This window comes from Carassius auratus, unplaced genomic scaffold (assembly GCF_003368295.1).
Source record: "Carassius auratus strain Wakin unplaced genomic scaffold, ASM336829v1 scaf_tig00215912, whole genome shotgun sequence".
NCBI classification, from domain to species: Eukaryota; Metazoa; Chordata; class Actinopteri; order Cypriniformes; family Cyprinidae; genus Carassius; species Carassius auratus.
The window spans coordinates 1,927,149-1,939,948 of record NW_020528306.1 but is presented as its reverse complement, the minus strand read 5'-3'; the positions used below and the strand labels follow the sequence as shown (position 1 = coordinate 1,939,948).

Genomic DNA, 12,800 nt, shown 5'->3' with positions numbered 1-12,800 from the left:
CCATGGTTTGTTTTGGATGATGTTTTTTTCCTCACAGTAATGTCACAGTTTCCAAACGCTCTCAACGCAAAAGCCTACTCGCGCTCGTGATTCTTTAGCTCCGCCTACACGTCACGCCTCCAGCCGGTCGTGTTTTTCCGGGAAAAATCGGTACCGACTATCTTTCTCTTTGCAATATAATAAAACTAAAGACTTTTTGGAGTTATGAAGGATGCAGTACTACTCTATAGGTACTCAAGATTAACAGGATATTGAGTGAAAACGAGCATTTCACCCCCCCCCCCCTTTAAGGGATCTAGAATATAGTCATGCAGAATACATTGATGTATGGTTTTTAATTACTAATAAACAGCCAATATGCTAGAATATTCATGAGAAATTTGTCTTTAAAATAAATTGCTATTTCAACAACAAACTAAAGTGGAAGCATCACTTTAAAATTAGTTCTAGAAGTTAATGCAAAAACTGCAGTATATACAATTTACAGGAGCCCTTTTAAATTATAAAATTACAATTAGGCCTAAAAAACTTAGCCCAAACGTAAATTTAATTACTATTTATTTTTAAATAGATGACCAACACTCAACTTAAAAAAAAAAAATGTATGCAAACATGTAAATAGCACATAATGCCGTTTTTAAAATAATGTATAAATAAAATTTCTCAGCTATTAGTTAAAATATATTCAATTACACAATGGCTGTCATTTTCATAACAGATTAATTTAAACATAAAGAACATTAAATAATTAAGACTAACCGGTTTAGTAAAATATAATAAGTAGCATACATGGTGCAATTTTTCGCGAAATGCTCCTCTCTAGATATAATTTCTCGGATGAACTAACGAGCTGTGGACACTGATGACTTGCTGAGGTAAATTAAATGCAACGTGACATTTTATTACGATGCTGTATAGTTGATGTCTTTCCTCGGTTGAAACACTGATTAAGCGATTGCATGAGGCGTGAGGTGATCAGTCATGTTTATTCGTGTTAAAACTAGTAGTACAGAAGAAAGAATGATCGCATTCACTCGTGCTCTGCACAAGTCTGCGGCGCGTCACGGCTCACACACAGGAACCAGAGCTGATGGCGACTGCTCAGGGATTATACCAGCACATTTCTGAACCGTCCCGTTTATACAACGATATATCATGCCACATTAAAGACTGTCAAAACGCCATTTATTATTTACATTTCCTGAGGAAAATAAATAGTAAAATAAAATAAAAATAAAAAACTGTAGGCCTATTCGTTCGGTACACATGCGTGTAGCAAGACCCGTAGCCTTCCGAAACGGTTTGGTCCGAATACGTGTACCATTACACCACTAATATCTAGTAATATATTTATTAGATAATATAATAATAATATATTTAATTTTCTTCCCCAGCTGTACCGAACAGTGACTTCAAAACCGAAGTACATACAGAGTCGTCATTATTGTGTATCATCATGCCCCTAATAGGCTAAATATATAAAGAGCATAAAAAAATGCATATAGAGATTAAAATTGTATATTTAAACTTGTCTGCAGCCTTCAGATGTTCTGATTCATATTGATAAGCCGAGAAGAAATTCCCTCCGTTTCCAAAACAAAACAGAAAAACTGCTTGCTTTTGTCTTTTATATAAATATATAAATATATAAATATATAAATATATAAATATTATATATATATAAATATATAAAGAGCATAAAAAAATGCATATAGAGATTAAAATTGTATATTTAAACTTGTCTGCAGCCTTCAGATGTTCTGGTTCATATTGATAAGCCGAGAAGAAATTCCCTCCGTTTCCAAAACAAAACAGAAAAACTGCTTGCTTTTGTCTTTTCGTTCCTTTTCTCACCGTGTTTTCTCAGCTCTTATCGAGTAGTGTGTCTCCCCGCAGTCAGAGACATCTAATAACCTGATCATTTCTGCTGCAGCTGGTTGCCATAGCAACAGCTCCAGCAGTCCACACTCGAATCAGCACGCAGGGCCCGAGAGGCGAGCGAGGAGACTACATGACAGACAGACCTGAGGAGAGAACCACAAATCCCCACCCGCATTATGCCAGAAGTACAGAAAAATGAGTTTGAAGCGCCACTGCAACCTGGCACACCGAGAGACAGAGAATCAAGCTCAGTGTCATACTGAGGTCTTGAATAAAAGCTCGTTGCAGTTACCAGATCCCCCAGTCGTCATGGAGAATCAGGTTGATCTGGACTTGGGCTTTTAACATGGCCAAGTGTTTGTGTTTAGCCCCCGATCTTGAACATAGACCACACTGGGCCGTGGCTGGTCAGCGCTATGGCTATGAATCTGTTGTTTGCATGTTGCCCTGGCCTGTCAGTCGAACACAACTTGTTTGGCACGCACAACGCTTCTCTCCTCATCCTCACTCACCTTTCCCTCCATTCACCACTCTATTTTGCGAGGAAAGGAACTAAGCAACAGATAACACATTTTTATTTGGACAAAGCTTTTGTGAAGCTGTTTTCTCTGTGTGAGCCAGAAGGGAAAGCAATCGTTTTAATGTGCTAAAAGAGCTCATTTTTGAATACCCCAAGAAATCTAAATTTTAAATGTATTTCTCTGTTAGCTTATAGTTAGCATATAAAGCTAATCTTTATGCTAGTGCAGAGTTTTTTCACTTTTTTAATGCCAAGGAAAAATTCCCTTTGTTGTTGTAATTAGACTATATATATTATATATATATATATATATATATATATATATATATATATATATATATATATATATATATATATATATATATATATATATATATATAATAAAAATGTTTTGTAATTCCATTTATAATGAGTGCTTTTCAAAGTAAATATGTGAACCTGGACCACAAAACCTGTCTTAAGTGTACTTAGTTTTTTTATTATTGATATTTATACATAATCTGAAAGCTGAATAAATAAACTTTCCATTGATGTATGATTTATTATGAAGATAACAATATTTGGCCGAGATGCAACTATCTGAAAATCTGGAATCTGAGGGTGCAAAAAAAAAATCTAAATACTGAGAAAATCGCCTTGAAGTTTTCCAAATGAATTCTTCGCAATGTAAATTACATATCAAAAATTAGGTTTTGATATATTTATTGTAGTAAATTTACAAAATATCTTCATGGAACATGATCTTTACTGAATATTATAATGATTTTTTGGCATAAAATAAAAATTGATAATTTTGACCCATACAATGTTATTTATTTTATTTTTATTTTTTTGGCTATTGCTAAAAATATACCCCAGGGACTTGGTGGTTTTGTGGTCCAGGGTCACATATTTGTTCAAATATGTTAACGCAAGAAAGAAGACCGTGCTCATCAGGTGATTTGTTTTCATGGGGTTTTTGAAAAAAAAAAAAAAAAAAAAACATTTGAAGTGTTCTATGTAAAAATGGCAAGTTACAAAAACTTATCTAGAGAAGTTTAGTGAGCGTGCTAAAAAACTAAAAATAAAAAACAGAACTTTCTTTCAGCATATGGCCATCAGTGGGCTTATCTTCTCAACAAACAAGGGAAAATCTGGTCCCCTCTGAGATGTCTACTGTCATGTCTCTCCCGAGACTCTGAAGACAAACATGTGGCGTATCCTCAAGGGCAAAACTGGACAGTTGATTCTCGCGGGAAAAGCCTGGTGTTAGTTTCTGTGGATCACAGTGCTCCTCATTTGTTAGAAACAACAGGGTGTTAATTCATTAAGCTCTGAGAGTTAATTTACCCAGGACCAGCTGCCGGAAAACCACAAGGTCAGAAACAGGCTTTCTAATGAGTCCTTGAAGGCTGAGACTTATTTTAGACTTGGGTTGAAAGATGTCACAGAAAGAATAGAATAAAATAAAATCATCCCTAAGAATGATTACACAAGGTATTCTTTTAAATTCATGCTTGATTCTTCCTTGTCATCCCATCAGTGTGGTCAGATGTAACCTATATCTGAGCCCTGAAGCAGAATGCAGCATGCAGCATGTTGACACATCCATCATGACAACACTCATAAATGCCACAGACTAATTTTTCAAGGGTAGACCATTCCATATGCCTGTTATAGGAGTTGTTCTGCGGTGACCTCCAGTGGAAATGAGGTCTTAAAGGAAGTGCTGTTACTGAAGACCAAGACATCTCATCTCAGAACTCCTCGTAGTAAAACGGAAGAGTTTATCGTGTTTAGTAACAAGGAAAATAAAAACATAAATTGGAGTATGCACCTATGTTAAAATAGTTAAATGTACATATCTGTCTCCAGAATGGGGGAACATTTATCTAACCTTGCTTAAAAACGATGTTTATGTTGTTATTGTTAACTATTAAAAACATGTTAACTGAAATAATGTGGATATAGAATAAAATAGAAGTAATAAATAATATTAGATATTAGAAAATCAGAAATTTCAAACTGGCGACTATCTTAAAATAAGTTTAAGTGCTTAAATTACTAAAACTAAACAAGGATATTAAAATAAAATGTTAATTAAAACTGAAATATAAAAAAAGAAGCGAATTCAAAACATTAAAATTGTAAAATAGTATTAAAATAATACTGAAATAAGTTTAAATCAACATGTTATTTGCAGATTCTTTGTAATTAATTTGAAAATACTATCAAATTATAATTATTATTATTATTTTTTTATTGTTTTTTTTGTTGTTGTTGTTGTTTTTGTTTTGTTTTTTTGTTTTTTTGGCTTGCTTCTGTTCAATAAACCAATCTCATGCCGAGTTATCATATCAACAGTCATGGTGAACTTTTTATGTTCACTTATAACATTAGTACATTTTCACAAAATGTATTTGCAAACCATGATTATTTTGTGAATATTAACAACACAAAAATAAAGTATTGCTTCTTAAGACCTGGAATATTGTGCATTTGGCATGCTGTTTTTTATAGTACTCTAACATGAGGGCAAATAAATAATGACAGAATGTCCATTTTTTTAGTCAACAAATGCTCTGTAAAGATTATTGGGATATTGATTGCATCTTTGCTTACTCAGTCACAGTACTTGGCATGGTGATGGCGCTGGATCACGGTTCCCTTGGTATGTTTTGTGCTTTTATCTTGAATAGTCCTTACTGTGCTTTCAGGTCTCTGCTCTCACACTCTGAAACCTCTGAAGCAACATATGTGGGCAGTGTTGCATGCATAAATGTCGTTGGCACATTTAAAAATGGTCTGTAAAGCAAATCTCTTAACATTGATCCACCTTATTGTGAATCCTGTGAGCTGTGTCCATTGCAGAATGTGGATGGGACATTCTCCATCTGCTGAATGCAATAGGATATTTTTTACTCCTGCACTAAGTTATTATACAGGAATGAGAATATAAAAATGAAGAAGAATAAATGTTGAATAATGTTTTTGTCCTGTGTGTTACAGTGAATACTGAACATTTGCATTGCGTGCGTGGATGTTTGGGAAAGAGTTTGCAGCAGCTGCAGTTTGGATGTGAAATATAGGCTCTTGGAAGCTCGCTAGTCTCCTCCTCGGGGATGAAACTGTGCAGTAACTCCTGACTGCAGACAATCAGGCTAGAGAGAGACCACCATGCAATACAGATCAGCCAATCAATGAGACAAATTCTCCTAAACCTTTGTGTCCTGTATTCATTATCATTCATTTGCAGCTGCTGGACTGGCATTAGTACAAACTACCATCACTACATCAGAACACGCCGGTTCTTTATGGTGAGGTAAATGCAGTAGCCTCGCATTATTGCTGGGGAGACACTGCCCCCTGCTGTTGGGAAAAAAGTCAATCACTGCAGCAACAGATGCCACTGAACAGACTGGGACTGTTGCGAGTTATTTATATGTGGTACAGAGATCTCAGTGGCTCAATTAATGTGTAAAAACGAAGCAATCTGACATAAAATTGCAATCCATAGCACAGTCCATCTCTGTAATGCGTTACACAATAAAATTGTGCATATATTTAGGCCAGTAGTAAATGTCCAGAAGTTGAGTGCAGCTCTTCAGTTATCTAATGAATCTTCGTATTTGTCTTATTTTAACTGACAGCAACGTTATTTCTGAGCAAATGGAATCTTTCCTCAGTTAGGGGAATATCTCTGTCTCCTGTAATTTTGAAGGAAAGTCCTTTTTAAAAGTGCAGAAATAGCCAGCTTTTTTTTTTTCCTCTGCAGACTTTTTAACTCCATACTGTATAAAATGTTTAAAGATCAGTAATGTTCATGGAAATCCTATTTTCGATCAGTTTATTTTCAATGGTTTGTGTTTTTAATGAATTACTGACCGCAAGTATTTAATGAATTGCTGCATCAAGCATTTGTAATTGAAATGTCACTGAGTGTTAAATGTAGATTCATATTTTTATATCAGTGCTTCTCGACCTTCTTAAATCATAGGTTCCCCGTTGTCCAAGACAATGTTCAGTATTCATTCCATTACTGTAAAGGATATATTAAACATTTTTAGTATTTATGCTGCAATTATGACAAAGCTGTTTACTTTTATTAAGAGTAACTGGGAGTATTGATATATCAAATTAATTATTTGTGATTCATTTTGTATTATTAGAGAATTCAAGAACCAAATAGTCCTCAATAAAAACAATAGTTGTGTTTTTATTTTATTTTTTTTTATTTTTTATTTTTTTAAGTTAGGTCATTTTAATATAATACTGATACTAATCATTTATTAAATTAATACTTTTAAGTCATTGTGAGACCCCCCTTGAAGCTTTGCTGAGTCCCCTAGTGTGCTTCGGCCCCCTGGTTGAGAGCCACAGTAATATATGATAGAATTTTCAATAAATAATTCATTTGTATAATTCTTTTTCTAATATAGAATATTGAAAGTCAATCAACTGCTAGCTAACTTGTTTTGTTAGAAAGTCCAAGGCTTCCAAACAGTCAATTGTCATTACCATCACAATATCGGAACTCCATAAACATCCCACTTCCAATCAAATTCTTCTTGAGAGAATTTTGGCCTGATATAGGATGGTATGGATTAATCATTATCTGTATTCCAGGATAAATGTTGTAACACAGATGTAGTTTGAAGTAGTCTGAGAAGTGCCACTAACTACAGAATCATCTATATGTTTGTCCGTGTCCAGGATCTTGGAGCTTCAGCAGAATGGAGACATGGACATCTTGAAGCTGAAGTGGTGGCCGCGGGACAGTCCGTGTGACCTGTACTCTCCTGTGGGCACTCGAAAGACTGGCAGTGCCTTGGACATCCACAGCTTTGCTGGGGTCTTCTTTGTACTAGCAGCCGGTGTGGTGCTCTCCTGTCTTATTGCCACTGTGGAGACCTGGTGGACGCGAAGAAAGGGCTCCAGAGTGCCATCGAAGGAGGTAAGAGTCTTGATAGTTGATGTAGGGATGTGGTTGATCATAAACCTGTATCATTAACGTAAGAGTGTGGCACAGGCTTGAACTGCCCAAGAACAGATGGGATACCGTTGTCATTGAATTACAAGTTCAACAGTTCCCTCTCTTAAATTTCCACTTAATAAAGCACGATCAGAAACAAAAGGCTTAAAAATCAGCGGTGTGACCAAATTCTTATGACAATATAAAGTTTATATCAAGTTAACTTTTCCTTTTGCTTGATATGCAATTGAAATAATGGAAAGAAGAAAAAAATTATATATATATATATATATATATATATATATATATATATATATATGTATGTATGTATGTATGTATGTATGTATGTATGTATGTATATATATATATATATATATATATATATATATATATATATATATATATATATATATATATATATACAATTAATAATATAAATATTCATTACAATTATGTTAAATAACCATGTGGCTATACTAATTGTTGGATAATGCATTGGATTTGATACTTAACAAATGAAAGGTTCTTAATCTTCTTTGCTAATTTTGTCTTTTATATTGAACTTAATGGTTGCAAATTAAAGGATAATAATAATTAATTTAATAAGAAAAATGACAATTAGTTATACGCACATTCTATAATGTTGAGTTGCAAAGTTGCTTGGCCAGAGTAACCAATATAAAAGACACAACTTAAGATTCTTCATCACTTTTAACTGTAAATAACAAACCCTGATAGCCGCACAGATGTAACGGTTAAGCAGAATCTCTACAGGTCATATACCATCATACCACCAAGCCTTAAGAAGATATTAGTAACATCAACAAAAAGACAAGAGTTTAAAATGAGAATTAGTCAGCATTACAAACAGCAGGCAAAGCACATTTTCAATAAATTATTTATTTGATAGCGCACTTAAACAAATGAACCTCTCCAAAAAGAACCCAATGTTGTCCAATTGCCTGCCAAGTACATTAACTGTAATAGAGCTCTTTTGAGAAAAAAAATTAATAAATAAACAGGTGCTAGAAAATATACGTGCTGATAAATGCTGCATATATCTGGATAATTACTTTAAGACAAGACTCTCTTTTTTCTTTAAAATCTCATGCTTCATTTCATGAAGATCAGTTTAAGTTAATCTGTTTGCTTTTTGTTTTTCTCGTTCTTACAACTGTTTGCCTACGATTCTTTGGTATCCAGTTAACGTTAATTACCAAATAAGCCCACACTTAGTTAAACGCTTGCATTTCACATGACAACACTTTGCGACAGCACATTGGTATGGCTGTGAATGAACCTTTGTGATGTTATGTTACTCTTGATTTGATGGGTTTATAGCTCCTTGTTATCTTCTGCAGCTGTCATATTGTGGGTGTTTCCTTTCCTGATATCACATCCCCATCTCCCTTATTACTCCAACTGAGTTCCATCACAACACCCACCCCATCCAAAATTACACACCTGACCTTTCCTCGCACCCCTCCAGTCCATGTTATCAGACTGTCAGCATTTCATCTCCAGCATTCCACCTGAAAAACAATGTCCATAGTACTTTTGATCAGTGATCAGGGGGGTTTCTTGTCTTCCATCCTCCCGCCATGAAGCTTTTATCCGTCAGGGGCAGCAACAGGCCGCTCATGACCCCACAGAGAGAGCGCCTCTCCTTCATCCCTGTGCCTCTGAAGGCCGTCGTCCACTCCGCTGCTCATCATAACGTTCCGACATTAGTGTAACTCATCTCTTTTTTCTAGTAATGGCAGATGAGCATTTTTAATCCTGTTGGTTTAACAGGATTCAATATAGTGTTAGTTTTTTACAACGGCATTCCACAAATAGCAGATTTAAGTCTTATATAAATTTGAATGACTCATAATTACTTGAATATAAAAAGGTCCAAATTAACTCTGAATTAAAAGGGATGGAGAACTTTGATGTTACATGGTTTCAATCCAATTGTAATAATGATAGTCTGACATTATTTTATTGGAAAAATTTGCTATCAGGGCTTTATCTAAGATATCTTAGATAATAAACTTTTTTGTGTGTCATTAAATAATACACTACCATTCAACACTTTGTGGTCTGTAAGATTTTTTAATGTTGCTGAAAAAAGTATCTTATGCTCACAAGTGATGCATTTATTTAAACAAAAATACAATAAAACACTAATGATGTGAAATATTTGTACTATTTAAAATAAATGTTTTCTATTTGAATATATTTTAAAATGTAATGTTTTCCTGTGATTGCAAAGCTCAATATCCTACAGTCATTACTATAGTGTGACATGATCTGTCAGAAATCTTTTTCATTTGCTGATTTGACATTCAAGCAACATTTATAATTATTATAAAAGTTTTTTTAAAAATAATTTGCTGCTTAATATTTTTGTGGAAACCATTTTTTCTGGGTTCATTCATGGAATAGAATGTTTAAAAAAACTTTAAAAAAAAAATTTAATACATCTTAAAAATTATTAATTTCTTTGAAGAAATCTTATCGACCTCAGACATTTGAATTGTACTCTATAATGCATCATACAATGTATTGTGCAGCAAAATACAAAAAGAATATTGTATGATCCTGCACAATACATTGCATTTTGTCACATATGTACGTCGTTAGATGATAAATGCATTTTTAATAAAAATAATGCAAAATATCTTACTTTTTTTTCAGCCTGTAAATTTTATGAGCCTAACACTGACATTAATTTACCTGCCATTGGCCTGTGTTCCAGAAAGTTAACATAGAATCTTGTACTATATACTGTAAGCATGTTTAGTCATTAATCACAGATAAAATAGTGGTGTAGTTGAAGATATAACACTGAGCACAGGGATGATTCTCTTTAAGGATTTTTCAAGTAGGTTGGAGCTCTTTGGCTTCGGTCACACTTGAACCCGCTCCTTTCTTCCTCAGTGGCTGGATCATGCTGAGTTGGGCCCATTCCTCTGAGCACTCTTCCAGACGGTTCCATCAGAGTAGAATCTTGGCAGAGCTTTGCTCAAATATTCACACTGACATGCTGATAAGCAAGCATTTTAACATAGATGGTTCACTGAGCGACAACTGTTAATGCCAAAAGAGACCAAGATAAGACAAACATTAAAAATTAGCACATATCACACTCGTGTCACAGATGTTTTCGGTACTTCAGTTAAATCTCTTGAGTTTGTAGCAGAGTTTTATTTACCTTCCTTTACTGCAAAAAAATTAAAAATAAAATAAAATAGTTAAAAATAGTTATAAGTTTAAGACAGTGTTTTTATTTATTTTACATTTGTTACAAATTTTCCAGTAAAATTATCTATGTATTAAGAAAATAATTAAATAATAAGTTATATGTTAATCAAAAAAATATCTTATTTGAGGATATTTGGATAATTTTACTGGAAAACAAAGCAAAAACACTGATTAAGAATGATTTTTCCAATATTTGTTGTCATTCTGTCTTTTCTAATTGTCATTTTGGCACATCCTTAAAAACCATTCTTTCATCTTTCAGCATGATGCAACTTTATATTTAGTGTGTCTTAGTGTCTTGGTACATCCTTAATTCTTCCTGACTGCTTCCTCTTTTCTTTGTAATATTTCTTGACACCTGGCTAACACTGAGTTCATTGCACATCAGAACAATAGAATGACTTTGTGCTTGTGTCTTTGTGTCTGATGCGCACACAAACACACACACACACGCATGCATACACACACCAATACACACGTTACATATGCCATGGTGTTAGTTTGTCCCTGTTTCCCCTCTGTTTCTCTGTGATCTCTCCGTCATGGCTTCTTCTGTGGTGTCCTTATTGACCTAAAATAATTAAATACGACAAGTCGTCAAAACGAATTCAGAGTAGTGATGAACAACACTTTGTCACCCAAATTCAATTTTATTTTGCGCACCAACTGCCAATCAAGAGCGGATCAACAGGTGGTCCAGAGAACCAGAGGTTTTGCTGTGTGAATAAGCCATTTCACATGCCAAGCTTTGTGTCCTAATCATTCCTGAAAAACTAAATGATGACAAGTTCTTCACCTCAGATGTCTGCTGTGTCATTGATATTGTGGTTGTCTGGAGTCCTGCGGTGCTTCTTCATTTTTAGGCCACAGTATGAGGTCTGCATTCAAATACCCAAATCTTTTTCATTCTTAAAAGCAAGAAAAAAAGGGGTGAAAATATATTTTGCTGTCTTTTAATCCTATACGAAAGAGAAACTGTATTGAAATGATATTCACAGTGGCTTTAATCGTGAGTATTTGAAAGTCAGACCTCGTGTAGCCACATAATTCACCAAGGCCGCTGAACGCCAAACAGCAATCTGTGTCAGTCATTACTCTGAAAATGTTTGATTATTTTTCAGAAAAGACCAAAAAAAAAAAAAAATCATGTTATTCTGCTGTCAAAGCCTGAAACAACTTTCATTTTGTTGATTTTGTTTTATAGATAAGTACTCTGTGTTGAGGGGTTAAAGCGGGCGTGGGAGAGAAATGCAAAATGCCATTTTTACCATCTCACACTTCCAGGTATCTGGCTCCTTGGACATAAAAAGAAAAGAAAAAAAAAACGTCTGTGTGCTGACTGTTTGTTTGTTGTCTTTTTCTACTCATTCCCCCACCTCTCTGAAAACAATCTCTTCCCCATCTTCTCATCTGCCTGCCTCATCTGTTCGGTCATTCCTCTGTCCTTTCACATGCGCTCGCGTACGCACGCACACAGACACAAGCAGACGGACCGTCTGTGAGGCAAGACGAGCCGTGTCATGAGCCGCAGACTGACATCATGCTCACGCTCAGGCCTTCCTCCAATCACCTATCACCTGCATGCTGCGCCACACCCCTCGACTCCAAGCTGAGGCATACGTTCGCCATCCCGTCGCGAACTGTCTTCTGCCAGCACTGAGCTACACTCTTTCCACACTTCTCCAAGCCTCGAGCCCACGTAGGTTATGAAATCGCCCCCCAGCACCAAATGCAAAGCAATGCAATACAATACATTTTGTATGGACGTAACCATTCGCACATTTGCAGCTGAGTGACAATTTGACAGGGTGCTACAAGGAAGGTCATTACCATTATTTCCAGAAAACTTGAGATTTACATTTGCTCAGGAATGCAATGATGCAGGCTATTTTCAATACCCATCTCTATTTTTGATCTAAAGCCCACAGAGATCAACCCATTTGTGTCATCTCGAGACTAGACGAATTTGGTTAAAAGGATACACAATGATAGTGCAAACCTTTCTTTGAACTGTGTAGCTTTGGAGTGGAGCAGCCCATATGCATAGCTTTTGCCCAGCAAGTTGGCGTTTGCAAAACTTGTTCAATATTTAGATTGATGCTACATAGTACCTAATACCTAATTCAGTATTCAATCCCACAATCCCAATATAGTCAATTCTACAGGTAAGATGCTGTTTAAAGCTGTGGTTCTTAATCA

General features: G+C 35.0%; 1 protein-coding gene across 2 annotated transcripts in view; it reads left to right on the top strand.

Moving 5' to 3' along the window:
• The window catches only part of LOC113096327 (glutamate receptor ionotropic, delta-2-like), a 148,844-nt gene that overhangs the window by 132,487 nt on the left and 3,557 nt on the right, over positions 1-12,800 (top strand). The window contains exons 13-14 of one of the 2 annotated variants that reach the window (XM_026261681.1): positions 7,094-7,334; positions 12,079-12,300. In XM_026261681.1, the coding sequence (XP_026117466.1) occupies positions 7,094-7,334; positions 12,079-12,261 (424 nt within the window). In that variant the 3' untranslated portion in view covers positions 12,262-12,300. The remainder of the gene's footprint in view (positions 1-7,093; positions 7,335-12,078; positions 12,301-12,800) is intronic. The other variant, XM_026261680.1, reaches the window with a different exon arrangement.